General features: G+C 27.9%; 1 protein-coding gene across 4 annotated transcripts in view; it reads left to right on the top strand.

Annotated features, from left to right (window-relative positions):
• The window catches only part of Gnao1 (guanine nucleotide binding protein (G protein), alpha activating activity polypeptide O), a 40,800-nt gene extending 25,024 nt beyond the window's left edge, over window positions 1–15,776 (top strand). For 3 of the 4 annotated variants that reach the window (XM_008184672.3, XM_008184671.3, XM_029486132.1), the window contains exons 4-9: window positions 1,374–1,534; window positions 4,296–4,424; window positions 4,499–4,628; window positions 11,803–11,956; window positions 12,687–12,916; window positions 14,175–15,760. In XM_008184672.3, coding sequence (XP_008182894.1) covers window positions 1,374–1,534; window positions 4,296–4,424; window positions 4,499–4,628; window positions 11,803–11,956; window positions 12,687–12,874 — 762 coding nt within the window. In that variant the 3' untranslated portion in view covers window positions 12,875–12,916; window positions 14,175–15,760. Of the gene's footprint in view, window positions 1–1,373; window positions 1,535–4,295; window positions 4,425–4,498; window positions 4,629–11,802; window positions 11,957–12,686 lie in introns of all 4 variants that reach the window. The other variant, NM_001135722.2, reaches the window with a different exon arrangement.
• The last annotated feature ends 5,752 nt before the right edge of the window (window positions 15,777–21,528 follow it).

Here is a 21,528-nt window from a genome sequence, read left to right as displayed (position 1 = left end):
GATCAAATTTTAAAACCTGAAAGTAGGTATTAGCTGTGATTCTTGGACTTCTAGTTTTGAAACTAATTTTTACTAATTCATGTTTATAGAATTATAGGTATGATGAGTATATATCTTCATTTATTGTATTAGGTATTTATATTAGATGACTATTTTGTACTTACTACTTACTATGTCATCACCACGTCGTATAAAATTATCGCTTCGCCGCCAACAAAGTCGGCAATCTTAAATCTAAAATCTAAAAATTTGACATTGTTATCATCAATTTTCTCTGTAGATACGTCATCATTTTATAGAAAAATTAATAAGACTAAGTTAAAATGTTGGTTAGTATTTTTTTACATATTTTTATTATATTATCATGTTAGTATGTTGTCGGTTTGTCATCAGTCATCATTATTTAGTATAAGTGGACTTTAAGTTAACCAATGTTATTTTAGTAGGTATATCTTTAAAAAAGTATTTAAATGAGTTAATTACTGAAATATTTAATACTGCCATTTATTTTACAAAAAATATATATATATTAAATATATATATATATATTATATTAATGATACGTAGGTTATACTAATTTTGGCCTAAAAGAAATTACATATACATATTATATTATAATATTAGGTACTAGCTGTTATTAACTTAAGTCAATACCAACGTACCGCAGAACTTGTGAATAGGTGTGTAGTATGAATTTCTCAAAAGGAATCTAAATAATTTGAAAATTCCATTGTGTATAGAAATAATAATGTACTATGTACGCAATGGTGAAGTTTCAAGTCCCTATATAGTTAATGTTTTTTGAATTACGATAAAATATCTAAAATCACACTTATTACACTATTTCATTAACATCTTTTTGCTGCCTGCTAATTTTCAAGATTATATCAACGCAACTACTAAACATTTTTTTAAAAAAAATTATAGTTGGTACAATTTACATTTAATTTGAATTCTAAATCTAGGAGCTACATGAGACGTTTTGAGTTTTTTTTTTTTTTACTTCCTTAAAGAGTGTTGACCTTAAAACAAGTTAAATAACACATATCATTATAAAACAAATCTAAAAACCCTCACAACATTCAAATTCCGACTTACATATAACTTAGGAATTTACTTACTGAGAAAGATCGCCTTTTTCCTTTGTAATGGCAGAAACCTCTAAAATGTATAGCACCAGGCCATTGAATTATAGACAAAGAATAGGCAAGCGTCAAGTGCCATGATACAAAACCACAATTAGATTAAATTACCAGGTAGAATGAGTGTACACTGATCATATTAATAATATATATACATGTATACGTTAATTTTTATATAATAAAATTGTGTAATTCATAAATATTCATTAATTTTTTTCTATTTATTGACAGACTGATGCGAAAATGGTGTTGGATGTAATTCAAAGGATGGAAGATACTGAACCATTTTCGGAAGAATTGCTGACTGCTATGAAGAGACTGTGGGCCGATCCTGGCGTGCAAATGTGCTTTTCTCGGTCAAATGAATATCAGCTCAACGATTCTGCTAAATAGTAAATTTATATATTATTATTAAATACCACAGGTAGTTGGTATTATTACCATTGATTAAAAATACTGATAATAATATAATATTTATAATTAACGCTATTATTTTAAGATCGATCTTTAGAGCTCACAATTTTCAAAAAAAATGAAAACATTCAAAACATTTAGATATAATTAATATATTAAAATGCATTATGATTATAATTTTTTCAATATTCATCAAGTTATATTTTTATACTTATTTATTTAAATTAAATATATATATTTTTATTAAATACATTTATGATAAAATCATACCAAGGAACCATCTTTGTGTGACAGCTCGGACAAATTCGTACGTGTCCAAGCCAAAGGGCAAGTCAGTGGCGCTTAATTAGCTGTGTTATGTATGTTGAATGTTGATATCAACTTTTTAATAGTTATCGAAGCTATATGAATCTGTCAAACTATTTAGTATTATAAATACATAATACTGTTGTTAAATATTTTGAAATAATTGATAGATATGTTATAACTTATAAGTTTCTATACAAAAATAATATTTATTAACATTTAAGTTTAAGACTGTCATTATATTTGAGATCAAAACAGTGTTATAGAATTTAATATTTTATAAATTCGAAACATTTAATCAAGGAATTTTTTAATTGTGAATTAGTTTCTTAATCTATTGTTGCATTTGTATACACAAAATATCAATGTTCTGGATATTGTAAATAGTTTTCACACCAAGTTTATATTTAATTTACTTTCCCACGTGTTGTACTAAATAAAGTTAAAAATATTTCTTATTTTCTACCGTACTATAAGTATTTTGTAATAAATCAGTTGATATTCTTACCTCATTTAGAAACATAACAGAAACAATTTAACGATTTAATTTGTATTCGTTCTAAACTAAGACACCACAATATTCACCCATTTGATAAATCGTTTGAATGCGAATATATAGTACTATGCATAATTGTAGGTATAAATAAAAAAAAAACAATAGAAATAATGTATACATTCATTAATCATTATTCATTTTTATAGGTAGTATGGAACGTTCTGCGTTATAGACTATTTCAAAATTGATTAACGAATGTATAAAGTCTAAATAGAAATAGTTTGCATTTTATTTAAAATATGTTAATCACGTGTATAATATTGAACTTTAAATATTTATCTTCCAGTGAATTATTATACTAATTACGGTGGATCTCCATTGGGTTTTCATGCATATATACAGTTTACATTTTCATCATGTATGTTCGCAGACTTCTAATTTTTAGACTCGATCCAAATTAATGGAACTATTATTATAGTATTTGGCGTCGTTTACCATTTCTTTAGAAAGCTGAGGAGGATTTCAGATTTCATTTGTTTACTTTCGAAAAACGTTGACGTGATTCTTCCGAGGGGCCGCAGCGCAGCAGCTGCCATTCTGTTTGAGCTCAATATTGAATATAGGGGTGCACGGTTAGTTTAGTTGCTAGTCGGGCGTGGTCCTCGATGACGTCACTGGATCGATACCACCACCACCGCCGCCCTGCAACCGGGGAAACGGAATAGGTGCACGAACGAAAAAAAACCATTACCGTACTTACCTGTTTCAGATAACATCTATTTTTACGTAATTTTAAAAATACACTTGCATAAACCACATTATAATGAACTCCGTAAAAAATGTATTATTTTTTCATAGAAAAATTTACTAAGTAACGGTATTCATTGTAATATTTTAAATCAACTTAATCATGGGCATCAACACTGTTCTTTATAATATTTATTGTTTTTAATACACGCGTGTATATTACACTGCGGTCAATTATTTAAAATTATTTATTTAAAAAAAAAATATAAAATTATTGTACTTTGTTTAAAAAGTAGTAAATAATATTAGTTATATAAAAATTGATAACTAACAGTTGATAAAATATACCTAATCAAATAAATTGATATGCCTATTATAAACTATTTGGATGTACATTTAATACAATAATTATGTTTATTATTCAATTTAGACACGCATAATATTGAAAACGCTGATGTGTTCTAATCACATGTGATCACAGTGTCCGTTGACAATTTCACAATCGAAAACCCAGATACCTTCTAAATATATTTACACGATAGGATTTATATATTATACCTAATTTATTTATATTAAACGAAAGTAATTCGTAATATATTATAATAATTAACAAGTATTTTTTTTTACTTTATATGTTTAGGAATTCTCAATTCTGAATCGAATATCTGTTAATTTTTCTTCACAACTTTTATTAAAATTGATTATATTACGTAATAAATAATGACGCTTTAACAGTCCAAACGAAATTATAGTTTCAAAATAAAAAATACACTTATCACAAATAAGAATTACGTATAATCTTAGATCATGTACTATGGATAGAGCTACTGGTTAAATATTTGAAGTCAGCATAGTATAATATGATCTAAGCCTATAATAATAATTAACATAGCAATAGGCATCTAAGACCAGGATAAAAATAGTGTTGATATGTTTCTTATAGTTGTTAAAATTATAAAAATTATTAAATTAATGTTATATTTACGAAGTAAAATAATTCCTTTAATTATTGGACTCTATGTTCCAAAATTAATATGATTACGTGGTACAATTCCAATATACTAAAATGTATTTAGTTAATTTAATATTAGTTTCAAGTTCATAACTTATTTATAAATATTATATTTATAATTATTAACTATTTGTATGTTCATACTCCACATGTAGTAATAACTGTAATTTTTGTTTAGTTTTCTGGACGATCTGGATAGGTTAGGGTCCAAAGATTACCAGCCCACAGAACAGGATATATTGCGTACCAGAGTAAAAACCACTGGTATTGTAGAAGTGCATTTTTCATTTAAAAATCTTAATTTCAAGTGAGTATACATTTTTGATAATATTCAGTATTTTGACTACTTAAAATATTAATTTATATTTCATATTATCACAGATTGTTTGACGTTGGTGGTCAGCGATCAGAAAGGAAAAAGTGGATTCATTGCTTCGAAGATGTCACGGCGATCATATTTTGTGTTGCCATGTCAGAGTACGATCAAGTGCTCCATGAAGACGAAACAACGGTAAATACTCAATTTCTAAAATGTTATATTATACTATTTTCTATTTATATTGATTCAGACTGATGGAAAAAATAAAATAGAGACAATGATACACATGCACACAAACATAATCGAGATCATTAATAAATTGTCACATCCATAATAGTAATCATGTGATGGTCACATTGGCACTAATTAAACTTTGGCCCCCTGGTCGTTAGTTGCATTCATCGTAGTCTACCAAAAGACATTTTAGGCCAATTAAAATTTTAACCGTTGAAGTTGTGGATGACTGCTCAGTCTATCCCACCTGATGTCAATATTAGGTACTTAAATATCCGTCTTCTCATTGCCTCATTGTATACATTACCTTTGATTTAAGATTTTCCTTAAATCCAGAATAATAATAATCTATTGGCATATCTATTAAATTACGGATATTTAAAGTAGCATCTTGTATATAGAAATTACTTATATTAAATGCAGTTAATAACGAACTGAGTATTTTGTTTTAGTGATTTGAGATACTATATGAACACAATTCTAATCATTGTGCATTTACATTTTACACAATTTATGTATTTTGATTGGACTCGGCAAGATATTTATTGAGGTTTCTCGGTGTCATTTACAATCGTATAAATGTTTGAAAAGTCTGTACAAAATAAAAGTGAAGTGCCTTGAATGATAACAGACTATCCATCAGATGAAATATAAATTTGTTAAACTCAACGTATGATGTTCCAAGGAGAAATAAGATCTGATATCCAAATCAGTTTCTTGGATTTCGTAAAAACTTGTAGATATAATTTGCTTTTTATAACTCATGCCATTACCACGAAACGTTTACGAACTTTTTCTTTTTATCTTAAAATGTATACTCTACTATATTACTTATTGGTTTCCATTTCGAAATTAAAACCATAAATAAATAAATACATAATCTAGTTTTTCGGTGTATACATCACTCGCGACTAATTACACATTACTAAAAACCATTATATAATAACGATGTACCACCTACACCGGAATCTCCGTATACGTCATGTGCCCAGTCGCCCAGATATTGTATATGCATGAAATTTTGTTTATGTGTGCGGAGTGCGCGTACACATAAATATATTATTATACATATATATATATATATATACATATTATGTATGTACATCTATTATATATACATGAAGATCTTATCTCCGACACTGGCGCTGCTCGTCGTCAAGGCAACACTACTCCGATCGATACAAACTCTCTCTGATACCCACACCGTCCCTACACAAACGGTCAACCTTTGAACTATAAATACATAACTACTATATACTGCTTAACTCGAATACTTATATACCTAGTATTTAATATACTTGTACACAAATAATTATGTAGATTAATAGCAAAATTATGGTAAATAATGTTTTTTTAAACCAACTCTAATAATTCATCTTATAATACGATATCACATTGAATTTGATAAAACAAATTATTATTAAAACAAAGTAGGTACTTATATGTGTATTATGTATAATTTTGCGTTCAGAATAAAAATGAAATAATAAACTGAAATTACAGTCATTAAATGTATAGTATAATGTTTTTGAATTATATCTATCATAATATATTTATTTCCTTTTTTAAACATTTTTTTAAGTTACTATTTTTAATTTATACAATATTACTTCCCAAAATTAACCAGAAAATATGTGATGGTTAATAAATGAAAACAAAAAATTATTTTCTTAAAATTATAGTCAGCCATATAAATAGATAGATAGATATGATTTATTAAGATTATTTAAAATGAAACACCCAATAAAAATATATATACTAAACAATATAACTCGGTAACATAAGTAAAAAATACAATTTTTTGATGGACCACGGGGTAGTAAAGTATCTAGGTAGTAAATTCTAATATATTTATTTCGCTATAATTAAATTTAAATTTATGTATTTTACTAGAAGTTAATTAGTAGGTATCTAATAGGCATGTATAATGTATCACTGAATAAATATCGTGTTCAAATATTTCCGTGAATAACAAAATTGTAGTAATTATGAATTAGAATCATGGAAAACTAATATAGTATTGAGCATCTCAAAATACTTGAATTTAAAAATCCCCGTTAATTATAAATAAATCGTGATAATATACATTTTTAAGTTATAAATTTAAAAAATAACACCAAACGAATAAATCCTCCAAGTGTAATATTATAGGTACGCCATTGAATATAATCTGTATAAATACTCTGTTTGAATATAACAATAATTATTTTACTTTCTACATAGAATTTGATTCAAATTATATTAATATTTAATAAAAATTGTTACTGATTATAAATCACATGACTTAACATCAAATCTTCCGATTGAAAAAATAATTTGATTTATTTTACAATATCCATAGCAATAACGAAAATATATAACTAATAAAATATTTAATGGATAAAAATACCAACTTCATGTACCTTGTATATCTTTCTATAAGATATAACAACAACAATATAAGTTTAAGTACTGACCTATAAACACAAGTAAATAAAATGATGGGGCAGGGCGCTGTGCACCGCTTTAACTGTCAAAAATGACATCCTAAGCGGCTCACATAATCACCATTAAAAAGAATATTATTTCAACTGTTGGAGCTTCTCCAAATATTATATTACAACAAAGTTCTTTATAAATTAAAAAATGTTATAATGGATTTTTGTCCAAAATAGCGTATCAACAAGTAGGTATTAAAGCATTTTAATAGCTCGTGCGTAGAATGTAGATTGCTTATTTTAATTTAACACGTTCATGACAATATGCTAATGCTGACATTTTTAATGAATTAAAATAAAAATAAAACTATAAACCTGGACTATTGCATAAACTTAAATACTGTTATAGCGATTAGCCTTTTTTAATTTCAATATTTTTTGCCACACATTTTATAATTCATTAAATAATATAAGGTACCTACACAAGTTTTAAGACCTCAAACATAATATTATGAAATTTAAATTAGTTAGTCTATTATTATTTAAAAATTTGAACACAATTTTGACTTTTGAGTGTATATTAATATATTGTTTGTTCATTTTGAATTTTAAAAACATATAATTCAAATATTAGTTATTTCTGCTTTTTGAGTTCCATGTTTCTGTGTCAATAAAATCCTTATTACCGATTCCGATCAGGAAAAAAATAGTATAAAGTAGTATTTTAGAATTTTAGTTAGAGCATCTACCGTAAACAATTGTATATTTGTAAACCTTGAATATTGTGCTATTACGGTTGGCCAATATAGAATCGACTATTTTTGGTCAAGCTACGTTAATGGCAGGATGTATGGTTTTGTTCAAAAACCGCGTAAATAGTTTGTAATTGTAATCAAATCTTATCTCACACTCGACTGTTGGAAACGTAAAAGCTTGTCATAAGTAATTTTTACTTTGTCCGATGCGGTCAAAAGAAAACGAGTAGGTAAATGAATGTTGTTTGGACAACAAAGCTTTATCGATCAAAATATATTATTTATTTGACTTATATTATGCGACAAGTTTGTACTACGTTAGTACACGAAAATCAATAATTCAACGATGTGAGTTTTTAAATCATTTACAACTTTCAAATCGTTCATCTGTGTATCGTAATAATTACGTTATATTGTTTTTGAAGTACGTGGACATTATAATATTGTTGCTTGTAAGCAAGTTTGATAGTACAGAAGACCCTTGCGTTTTTGACAATTTTAAAATCAACATTATTATTCATTAAATTTAGACGATATGTTATACAAACATGATTGGAGAGTTCCTTATAAGCTAATTTGGCAGGGTTTAGAAATAATATGATACATTTATTGTTATAGTTACCGAAGCATACAATTAAATAACTATTTGGTTTTATTTTGCATTGTGCATTTTGTTCTTTAAGTTATCGAAAAAAATTGCTTTGTTTTATCCTAATTTAAAAAATGATTTTAATGTTGACCTAATGAAACCAAGACCAAGGTACCTATGAATGTACCAAAAACTCCTATTAGGTACCTATTATTTTAGTATAGAATATTATAATACTATTGTTTTTACACTATTTTATTTGACCACAATTCCAGCGTTAATATCGTGATTTTAAATCATATTGTAATATATAAGATTTTTATTTATTTTTAACAATTCAGGGTTTTACTTTTATTTGTATTACGTTACATATTTTACTTTAATTTAACTTTAAAGTGTATACAAATAATAGGTTGTTACACGTACAACTTGATAATTACGACTGAAAAGTTAAAATTTGGCGGTTTAATAATTACATTATTTTATATATTATACAATAATTAATAACGAAATTAAAATTTAACTTTTCATTTTTAATAAGCAAACTGTCTGTGGCCATTAGACGTACCATTACATTGTAAATATAATTTATAAATTACATAATTACTTAATTAATGATAATAAGTAATAACAGATAATAAATAATCAATACATTTAAATATTGAATAAAATTTTAAATTTATTTATAAGGTGACTTTCTGATAGGAACTGGATGAGCTTGGAGTCGTTGATAGGTTCAGGGTTGAGTATTTTATCTAGATGATCGGATATTTGAAATTGTGTTCTTATATTTTACTGTAATGGAGACCCCCCACAACATGAACAAATATGGGAGGGGGTCTTCTTTCTTCATTAAAAGCGAGTGAGTGTTGTGGGCGTGTCCTATCCTAAGATGGTTGATGGCAGTCTCGTGTTTTCTTGTGGTGTTGTCAGGGAAGAGAAAGGTTGAACAGACTTTTTGATTTTGTTTAACTTGGTGGACAGTTCATTCCATTCCATTTCACACTGCTGTAATGTACCATCTTAATTTATTCTTTTTAAATCGTTGTAGGAGAAGATAAGGGAGATGAGAGCATCTGGGGATGAATGAACTAGTTTAGCGGCTGTATCTGCTTGTTTGTATCTATATTGCAGTGGGCAGGGATCCAAGTATATGTAATATTTTTGCCAGATTTTTGTGTTATGATATAAGTGTTTTGAATTTTCCTGACGATGTTAGAAGGGGTGTAATGATTTTGAAGGATAATAAAGGTAGAGGATAATTTAAACATTTTCTATTCTCGTAGTACGGAAATGGAAGGAATTCTTGCAATATTTAAGATACTTTTGATGGGGCTAGAACGAAAGGCACCTATAGAGAGTCGGGTTCCCGTATTGTGAATTGGCTTTAGTATTTTTAAATGGGGTAGGATTGGCTGTTTAAAATATTGGTTCAGCGTAATCAAGTTTTGATTATAAAAACCTTGTGTATTTTGAGAAAGGTTCGAGATTGGGCTCCCCGTGAGGTGTGAGCGAGAGTTAATAATGTTGAGTCTTGAAGAAGTAGAGTTCTTTAAATTTAGAATGACACCTAGTACTTTAACTTTAGGATGATTTTCAATAACATGGTTTCAAATGTTAATATGAATTTTATTTCTTGTCTTTTAGATTCTGAGCGGAGCGATGAATGTATTGATTTTACTATGGTGTGTGTTTTATTTTTATTTTTGTGTCTGTCATCACCGTTTAGGACCGTAAAAATGCTTGGATTTTCTTCAACAGTATCTTTTTTGATAGGAAAGTGAATCTAGTTGGTACTTTGGGGCGTCAAAAGTGACGTGAAAAACAAAAGAAAAATTAAGGAAACGCGGGAATTTTTACGCAAAATCTACTTTGGTTTTTTATGTAACTTTAAAACAAATGACCGTAGATACATGAGATTTTCACTGGTTGTTTATATTTCCATTTTCTATACATGATAAATTTTCAAAATATTTTGACTTGTTTTTTGCTGTTTTTTGTTACAGACAATTTCATATTTCAATTTTTTTTTTTTCTATGAATATTAATTAAGTTTTATCTGTTGGCCCAAAAAGTGTAAACATTTAATACAATGCTCCTGATATATTGTTAGAATAGCAGTTGAAAAATATTAAAAATACATTGGCACAATTTTTTTTTATAAGCATTTAAAGATCGAATTTTGACAAAATTTGAATAATTATTTTGTAGTTAAAAATTTATAAAATGTTAAACTTTTATATATAAGGATTGAAAATGTAAAACAAGATTCCAAGTAAGTAGTTAATTCTGTTACCAAAAAATCTAAAAATACATAAGCACAGTTTATTTTTATAGTCATTTTAAGTTCAAATTTGGATGAAATTACATATCAAAAAACCTAGAATAACTATTTTAGTTATTTTGTTGTGACTTGTGATTGTATAACATTATTCGTGGGTACTTGAAACTTCTAAAGTATACTATTATATATCTATGATAGTATCATGGTTTGTTGTACTTAATGAATACTGTGATATGATTAATTTGGAATTTATTATAGGTACCTATTATAATTCAATTTTTTTTTTAATACCATAGATATAAGTATATAATATGTCTTATACCTAGACTGACATACCGTCTCCGCTCAGAATTGTTTTTCTTATACAATTATGTCATTGAATTCAAATTTAATACCATTAAAAGAAAAGAAGAAGCCGGATGTTGTTGACCAAGGCATGAGTTTGTTCGTGGAATCTTGTAGTATATGTTGAATAAAATTCATGTTTGTATTGCGGCAAAGAATAGTGAAGTCGTATGGGGGGTGTTTGGGGGTGTTATTTCTTCAGAAATATCGTCGAAAAATAGTTACGGAAATGGTAGAACCTTATGGAGCTCCATTTTCTTGGAAAAAAGTGTCGGAGAATGAGTTGGGTGTTTTTAAGGTGCAATGCAATTTCATCATTACTATACGTATCTGTATTGCATATAGTTACATTTTACTAGGTTTAAACAGTTAACCAGTTAGGTAAAGGTACTGTATCTACATTCGTAGTATCCTGGTAAAATATGTAGATGTATTTCGGATGAACGTTGACTAAATAAAAGAACAAATGTTGTGATTCAGCTGAAAACCAATTAGGCGTTTGACACTTTAACGGCTTTATGCAACAGACAGACCATATTTTGTAATTTGATACATGACTTTGATGGGTTAAAACAATGTATTTCTACGTACTATAAATAATAATCAAATAGAGGGAAACAGTAATAGGATATCCATTTTAAATACTCGGGACAGAATTACATACCCATATAGCACCTAATGATTTTAATATCATAGCAGTTGACATTGTTCTAAGCTTAATAAACCTTTAATATTTTTTTAGAACCGAATGCAAGAGAGTTTAAAGCTTTTTGATTCAATCTGCAACAATAAATGGTTCACTGACACGTCCATCATATTGTTCCTGAACAAAAAGGATTTGTTCGAAGAGAAAATCAAGAAATCGCCGCTCACAATATGTTTCCCGGAATACGCAGGTACGTTAAACTATGTAAACTTGTATTATAATTGTATCTTAGTTATCCAGTACAATCAATACTATTTTTAAATTGCAATATTAATGACACCGGTCATCGTTGATTGTTGACAGCTAAGTATCGATAAAAAAAAAAATTTCCATTACGATCTTTTGATACAATCAGCATAATATTTACCAATTTTTTTTCCTGGTCAATTATACAAATAGACACCATCATCGGCTTCAGTGAATTCGAAAAAATATTCTTATAGTTTTTTGAAACGACTATGCGTGCGCTATATATATATAAGCACTACCTCGAGAATAGATTTTATTTTCCTGCAGCGTTTTCAATATTTAATTTTACGTTTTTAACTTTTATTGGCGTGATAATATGTGATAGAGAATAACACGTAGTCAGAGTCGTAGACTTCGATATCATTCGTTTGTATTTAAAAATGACTTGAATATTATTAAAAGTTTTAAGTTATAGTGAACGATCATTTTCTTCCAAAATTGTGTTTAAAATGTATATTTGATCTATGCAGAAAATGTAATTTATACCAAATAATAATATTGTTTTAAAATTGCCTTTGCCTCCTTTAACCAACCCTAGCCACATCCTGCATCCTGCTCTGCCACCACCTCTTGACAAAATGTCTGCGGGTGTGACCTAATATTATTATAATATTATTATAACCGTCTTATCGCCAAATTTATTGATTGCAATTTTCCGTCTGGTCCTGCAGGTGCCCAAGAGTACGGAGAAGCCGCCGCCTATATTCAGGCGCAGTTCGAGGCAAAGAACAAATCGACCACCAAAGAGATCTACTGTCACATGACGTGTGCGACGGATACCAACAACATACAGTTTGTGTTCGACGCAGTCACAGACGTCATCATCGCCAACAACTTAAGAGGATGCGGACTGTATTAGATCACACTGCGGCGCCGTACAAGCAGTTTACACGCGTTAAAGGTCCGTCAACTGGTTATTATGGCGGCCTTTGTTACCGCGTTAACTATTTCGCTTTTATCTTACCTACCTCACATCGCTGCTTGGCGACGTATCCGTCGCATCCGATCTAATCCGAAAACCTAAAGATTCTTTGCCACCGCGGTCCTCGAGTATTATCACCACAGCACCTTGCAATATACATTATTATTGGAGCACCGATTTAACCGATTAATCATCTATTATTATTATAATAATACGTATATCCGTCATGGCCACAGTCGTTTAATTGTTGTTATCTACCCAGATCATCAAGCAATTTGTCTCGAACGCGCAAACACACACAAATATAAAGAGAACTTTTTATTTTTTTAAATTTAAGAAATCAACCCCTGAAACGTACTGAGTATAAAACTATGTGTCTTTATTCTGACAATACACGTTTAAATTCCATTATTAAAACCTTCAATCATACATTCGCGATAAAATATTGCTTTATTGTAATTATTATCAAATATAGTACCTGTGACTGTAGACTGTACTCTCTGTTTGATTAGTACATTTCTTTTAAAATACGCTATGTCTGAATCGAACATATATGAACATTTATTAGATATTTCCCTAGTATTCCTCCTATTGCGATATTCGGTTGTCTGTGTATTTAATGTTATCTAAAATATTATTTTTTTATAACAATTTTTAAAGCCATTGTTTATAAATTTTATAACCAAATTTCTTATAGTTAAATTCAACTTTCATAATTTCTAGTCTTATATTATAATTATTAAAATAAAAGGGTTTACAAATAATAATTTTTATGTCAGTAAAACATACTTAACAGAACTTACTGAAATAATGATATTTAAGTTAGTACATTAAATTAATTTAAAAACTAAAAATAAAAGAACAAGTATTGTTGGCATTTGATATATTGCTTTGTAGTGTATATCAAATTCATTTTTTAAGTTACTCAACATTATTTAATACAACCAATTTGTTTTCAATTAATACAAATTAGTTTTTAAATATTTAAATTTTTTTATTCATTATTCAGGTACCTATTTATGTTTTTAAATTAAGTCACGAAATAGTTTTAATTTTAAATCAAGTTGTATTATACTATAAATTCATAAATCTATAATAATCATTACTTGTTTATAAAAACTATCACTGAGTCAATTTTATTATATATATATAATATAATAATATACTAATTAATAATAAATTAAACATTATTTTAGTTGTTTCAATTAGCATACCTTAACAATTTTTATGTTTACAGGTTTGATTTTAAGTACATGAAATTCAATGCACACATTTCCAAAATGGCCAGTTTCGGTGTTCATGTTAATTTAAGGCGATGCATCGTACAATATGAAAATACACATACGCACACATATTACCTAAAAAAAAATGTACCATAAACGTGTTACCTATCCTTTTTATTTTATTTTAAGTTTTGAACCAATTTTAAAATTAGCTTAAAAATATATTCGGATATTATATTTAAAAAAGAATAGGTATAATGTTATATAAAGTTTTCTTTTCAATAATTTTATAAAATAAACAATATTAAATATTATCTATATATTATAATTTTTTTTTATCAGAACAAATTTGTATCAATTGAGAAAATGGGTATAAGAAAATCATGTATATGCTAAACCAATTCATATGCCTAATATTGCACAGTAGTTTACTTAACAATTTTAACAATTTTAAATTCAAATAAGTATATACTTAAATAATATACGTGAGGACCAAACGTAAACAAATTAAATTTTGACTAACGAACAAAATCAGACTTGATAAAAAATTCTTAAAACAATTTGCGCACAATTTTCTACTGTCAATACATTAATCAAATATTATAATCAAACCAGCATATCGTTAAACCGCTATGACTCATGAGTATTTAATGAAAATTCTTCAGTGCCTATTATTATTTAATTATAATAATTCAAAAATAAATTAAAATTGTTGTAAAAATTTAATTAAATAGACATAATATTCTAGCATTGAAATTCTATTACATTATATAGACAAATTTTGTTTTCTGTGTAAATATAAAAAAAAAAGCGTAGAATAGATTTGTTTAGCTTTTAATCACTTAAATTTAATTATATACGAAACTTAATTTAGGACAGTAAATGTGAATACAAAATTTACACATTATAATTATTATTACTATAACTAATTGTACTACGGCACAGTGATTTTTATTCAATGTTTTATTCAAACCAATTTTTTTTAAATTGTTTACATTAAAAATAATTAAGAATAAAAAAATAAAATTAAAATACATTGTTATTAAGGCTTGACAGAAACAATTAAACATGAAGCCCACTTTTTATGTAAGTGTAAATACAATTTTTTTGGAGTTTAACAAAAAATAAAATAAAAAAAATCCATGAGTATAATCACTTTTTCCCATTTTGTACAAATCTTGTTTCCTCTCCCTAAAAAACAAATAGAGCGAGGAACTAATGATCATATTATATTGTTTCACATTGAAGTTGTTGGTTCTTATGAGTGCAAAATTACATAAAAGTATGTTTAGGTATTTATTTACCCATTTTTGTTTTTATGTATTTATGTTTTTTTTATTTATTTTTTTTTTTAGTATTATATTATAGGTTTATTTTGTACAAATGTTTAAAAAGAAAATCCTTGTAAACAAATTCTGTTCTAGTCATAGACATTTATATTTAAAAAATTATTACTAAATATTATAAAATAATAATAATAATTACTACTTATATTAATAATAATAAAATTGTCTCCGTACAAGGTTGGACATCGTTATCTTTATAATTTATTATAATGTGTTTGATTGAATTATTATTAAAAAAAAAAAAAAAAAACAAAGTTAGTTTTGACTAAATCATTGCGTTCATATTTCCATTTCAAATATCTAGTATAATAGTTACAAATTAAATGTTATGGGTTTGTGCTATACTACTATTATACAAAACCCATAAAGATATTTTGAATTTATTGCTAAGTACATAATATCTGGGCACCATAATGGTAGCTCGATTAGTAGCAACCATGGTTTACATTTTGTAAATAGTGTATCTATATATAAATATATACTAATTATATATGAATGTAATGTATGTGATATATTTATTAAATATTTGTTATAGACATGTTGCGTTAAGGGTTTGAAATAATTTAAGTTGAACAGCACTTTTCATATTTGTCTGAAACTTGCACTTAGGATTTGAATAGCTTTGTTGCAATGGTTTAATAAATGTAAGAACTAAGGTTAGGTATGTTAATATGTTATACTTTAGAGCAGTGTTTCCCAACTTATTTAACTCTCAGAATCTTTGCAGAACCTAACCTAACCTAACCTAACTCACAAAAAGTAAGTGCCATCTATATAAGAAAATAAATAAACAACAGCAAGGACGGTTTTTATAGTTTTATTTTGTTAATATGTAATAATTATTACAATGTTACTAATGTACCTAAATATTATCAGAGTTTAGAATTTAATGTCCATCTCTCATTATCTCAAAAATGGATTTAATGAGAAGATTGGAATCTTTCCATAGTTTTCTTCATTACTGTTTTTATTTCTGGAATTATTCTTGAAAGTTCAATTCGTAAGTCCAGAACAACATTTAGTTGATTTCAGAACTTATTCTTAGTTTTTGCGTAAGTTGAAAAGCCACTTTTTTTGCACAAGTAGGAAGTTATAAATGGCAATAAAATGGTGACAGTCTTTAATGATCATTTTTTTGTAACCACTTTCCATGGCAATCCAGAAAATTTAGACTATGGTGATCTTTAATTTATAAATGTACAATATCTGGTTTTGATATTGTGCACTACAATGAAATATTAGTACACCTAACCTAACCTATAATATTGACCTTTAACGACAGTCTAGAAACTTGGTATTACATTGAATTGGTAAGTTGTAGACTGTAGAGCTTGTAGTTTTTATTATTATGAGATTGGCAAAGAATTTTAAGCAAAGAGAAAACGATTATAATAGATTCTCCTACTTCAATCTCACTAATTAATAATTATTAACTTCAAAGTTTTGCAGGTTAGTACCCGTTCCCAAATAGGTACTCTTCTAAACTCATGTATGCATAATGCATACAAATATCCAAAGCTGGGCAAGTTAATGATTTTTTTTAACTTAATGAAGTCAAGTTAATATGCACCGATAACAAAAAGTTAAAAATTAATACACACTTATTATTAATTTTTAATTAAGTTAATTTGTTTATACAACGCTAGCGTACTTAATTTTTTTCCAACCCAAAACTAAATTATAGACTACCTAAAGTATAGTGTTTATACTTTATACAGTATTTCCATTTAAGTTAGATTCGAATGATATACATTTTTAACTTTAAACAATTTACGATACATATTTTTTGACATTAAAACGAAATAGACTGAAATAGTGAAATATAAATTAATTAATTTCACTTACTAAATGAAAAATTAACTTGTTAATTAAAAAAGAAATCTAATAAGTTAACAGTAAAGTTAACGAAAATCCAAAAGTAACTAGTAAAGTTAAAAAGTTAAAATAAAATTAACTTTTTAACTGAACTTCAAATTTTTAACTCGTTATTTAATGCCCAGCCTTGCAAATATCTACCTATCTAAAAACCTATAAGATGACCAATGTTATATGGACCCTTCGTTTTCCACATAAATATTTGTGTTATATAATCTATACTTAACAGGGGAGGACTGGCCAGGTGTGCTAATGTGCTACGACACCGGGCTGGCTTATATAATACGTGGGCCGGGCCGCCGGGGCATTTGAAATTTTGAGCATTTGACGATATTACTAATACATTTATTTAAATTTATTTTTAAATACGAAACAGTTAAAAAAACACTGCTATTGGTTGGTACAATGCTACAATAAGTTCATAGTCGAACTCATAAGTTTATAATAATAATAATATTATGAGCATATTAGTATGCTGTGTTATAATAAAATTCTTTAAGCAACAGTTTTAAAAATCAGTTTATCCAGAAAAATTTTTCACATTTTATCTGATTTGATTGGTACATCGACCGCCGCGGCCGGAAAGTTATTGCTAAACTACAACCATTTGCAAATATTTATGAAAATATTGTAGATTTGTTAAAAAAGAGAACAGATAACATTTATATAAAGTTTATATTAAAAGTAATGATTACACGATGATTCTGAAACTGGTGAAGATGATTTTGGTTTGATAAGAGTATGAATAAATTGTGACAATGAAATAAATGATAAAACAATAATAAACAATTAACAAATATCAAAAGGATTATACATTTATGATTCTTATAAAATGTATAATACATATATTATAACCTATTGGCTATTGTCTATTTTTACCCGAAAAAGTAGGTACCTATTCATAAATAAGCTGTTATAAAAAGGTTTGGGCCGTTTAATTGTATAACTTATAGAATAGGTACTGGGCTGTTTACCTCCCAGTCCGCCCCTGATACTTAATATTTTTAATACGCATTATTAAATATTTAGATATTTAAGTACCTACATAAATTAATTGTCCATAATAAATTAATAGGTAGGTATGTATTAAGCTCCAACTTAAGTATAGACATATACCTATCTACTCGGTATAGTGTGAATAATGATGTGTATGTACTTTGTATGTATACATAGGTACCTATCCCTTATATCTTAACACATTTAAGATTAAAATGCTAATACCTATTTATAATTTATATATACTTAGATTCTATATATTAAGGTGTATTCCAATAACTTTGGATTCTGGAAAACGTCTTTTCTCCAATTTTTTTTAAAAAAAGGCGATTCTTCGGCCTTCATCAATTTTGCACTATCGCCATACCTACCTCCAGGGGCGGATTTACCCATAGGCCACCAAGGCACTGGCCTAGGGCGCAATATTTTTTGGGGCTCAATTTTTTAGTTAATTTTTACTTTTTAGTTTTTCATTATTTCATAATTCTATTTACCTAAATTTATATTTTATATTATTTTTTTTTCGTATACAACTTGCATGAAACTGGATAATGGCTCACGTAGTCACGTCGCAGTAACGTTTTAATTTATAAGCTATAATAACATTGCCGTTTGAGTTTAATTCTGCGACTAGCGCGCGCCGCCTTGCGCCGCCACCGCTAGAGGTTCAACATCGACACTCGACAAGGCAGTTGCCGGCGTTGCCTGTGTTAATGCATAGGAGGTGGTATACGGATATGCGGCGTACACACGTACAATATTGTGAATGGCGCATGCGCAAAACGCCAGCCAAGGCAGTCAAAATATATTATACTGCCTCGGGCCGCCGGGTACATTACTACATTGTATAAAGCCACTCCACTAGCTAGGTGGGGGACAGCTCGCACAGTGCTTAGTAGTTAGTGGAATGACCCGCCTCACCCCGCATCCGTCATCACAATATTAGAATCACGAACTACTACATAGGACTGGACACTGTATAAAATAAGGTGGCTGCAAAGTTGTACGGTGGTCGTACGTTCGCTATGTAGCTGCTCTCTGGTGGCATTTTTTTATACTGTGCTGTTGTAAATTATTTTATGTGATAAGTCGTGACTAGTCACTAGTGATAACTGAAAAACGATCAAAAATACAAAAATTCAAATCAACGACAAACTTTTTATATTCACTATTATTTCTAAATAAATGAATGCATATTACTAGTTACTATGTTGCTACCAATTTGGAAAGTTTTTTTTTTTGCGTGATTTCTAACTTGCTTTTGATTAGACATACTTGAGTATTGTCTCATTCTCATGGTAATATAATAAGTAATTATAAATTACATATTTAATTACATATTCATAAATTTTTCATATTTCATAAGTCTATATGTATATAAATATTATGTTTATAAAAGTAAAATTCGAAATGTAGTAAATCTAGTACGTCACTAGATAGCATCACAGTCGCAAACGTACATACCCGTACAACTTTGTGACCGGTGTCCCACCCTCCCCCTGCCCGGAGTGTCCAGTCCTATGTAGTAGTTCGTGATTAGAATACTGGAATTAATTCTGGAAATCAGGTTTCTTGATAAAGTAATTAATAATAATAAATATTGCAACGACGCGCAACGCTGGCACTGTCGCCCGTCTCCTGTAAAGTGCATACTGCATACTGCTCAGAAATTTGCTAATCGATTACGATTATAGAGACTAGAATGCTCACATAAATCAAGGCGAAAAATGATTTAATTATTGTACAAGTGTACAAATGTACCTATGCAAAATTGTATTAATATTTATTTGTTTAGTTGGTATAAAAATACCTAAATACAATTTTTATAGTTTTGTTTTAGTTCATGGAACATTACTCCCCCCCCCCCCCCGTGGGAGCACGCCAATGTACAGGGCGCTAGTGTTGTTATGCCTAGGGGCGGAAAAATGGTAAGTCCGCCTCTGCCTACCTCTATAAGATATTTATTATTCAGAAACTTTTTTCCTTATTTAATTTAGTTTAAACATTAAATATTTGCCCTTTGTACCTTGCAAGAAAGTCGATGAAATATACCTATAGTTTAATCCCTAAACGATTGGTTTGTAGGTAGTAATATTTAGTAAAATATAATCCTCCACTTTATTGAAGCAAATGCACAAGCTAATTAGCTAACATAATCTATATAGATACTGACTTCTCGGAGGATTTTGACCAGTAGGTATAACATTTTATAATTCTTTTTCAAAAATAAATTATAATCATTTGGATTATCCGGTTCCTTACTTATAATTTCTTTCAATAATCTCTTTCTGTAGGGCGTTTTCAAATTATTAAATCTAAGTATTCAATTTCATGTTTCTCCAGATGTTCCTTGAGGTGGCCACTTGTCATTTCAATCGTTTTCTATGTATATATTTCCAATGTTATTACGAATTTTATAATATTATTACCTATTCTCTTTGTTGATGACACGATCTTTTATTTTTGCATATAGACATGATCAAGAATACAATTATCTATAATTTGGGTTTTATTAAGTACACTTGTGGTTTATTTGTAGATCCTTTAAAAACACTCTATTGTTCGTTCTAACTTAGAATAGATTTATAGATAGGAACTGTCCTCTCATCTGAATCCGGTTAAAGAATACATCAAAACAAAATAAGTACTATATATAAGTATTATATATAATACTAGAATCTGTTCAAAATAATTGTTCACGTTTTATTTCTTTCAAATTTAATATTCATAGTCCATAGCCCCCCCAATGGTATTATTATAATAATGTTATAAGTGTCTTTAATCTTTCATTCGTCCCCTACTTAATGAACGTCATATGCTTTTGATCTCAAAATGTCTTCATATCTACATTGTTATATTAGATTACATTAATTATTGTCATGTAGGTATGTAATAAATAACCATAAAATATGATATAATATGTATATAAATTACGGTGATTAGAGGATAATATAATCCATATAATTAAATAATATCATATACATGCATGTATGACATTATATATATTAATAAAGTTATATAATAAGTATTAAGTAACTTACCTAGAATTATTGGTTGTAGGTTTGCCAAATATGGAATACTAATTTGTATTTTACCTTTTAATGGTTTGAACACTGAAAATTAAATTTATAAAATTATTAATTAAAATAAA

The sequence above is a fragment of the Acyrthosiphon pisum genome, chromosome A1 (genome assembly GCF_005508785.2).
Source record: "Acyrthosiphon pisum isolate AL4f chromosome A1, pea_aphid_22Mar2018_4r6ur, whole genome shotgun sequence".
Classification (NCBI taxonomy): domain Eukaryota; kingdom Metazoa; phylum Arthropoda; class Insecta; order Hemiptera; family Aphididae; genus Acyrthosiphon; species Acyrthosiphon pisum.
This window is presented reverse-complemented; position numbering and strand designations above follow the sequence as displayed.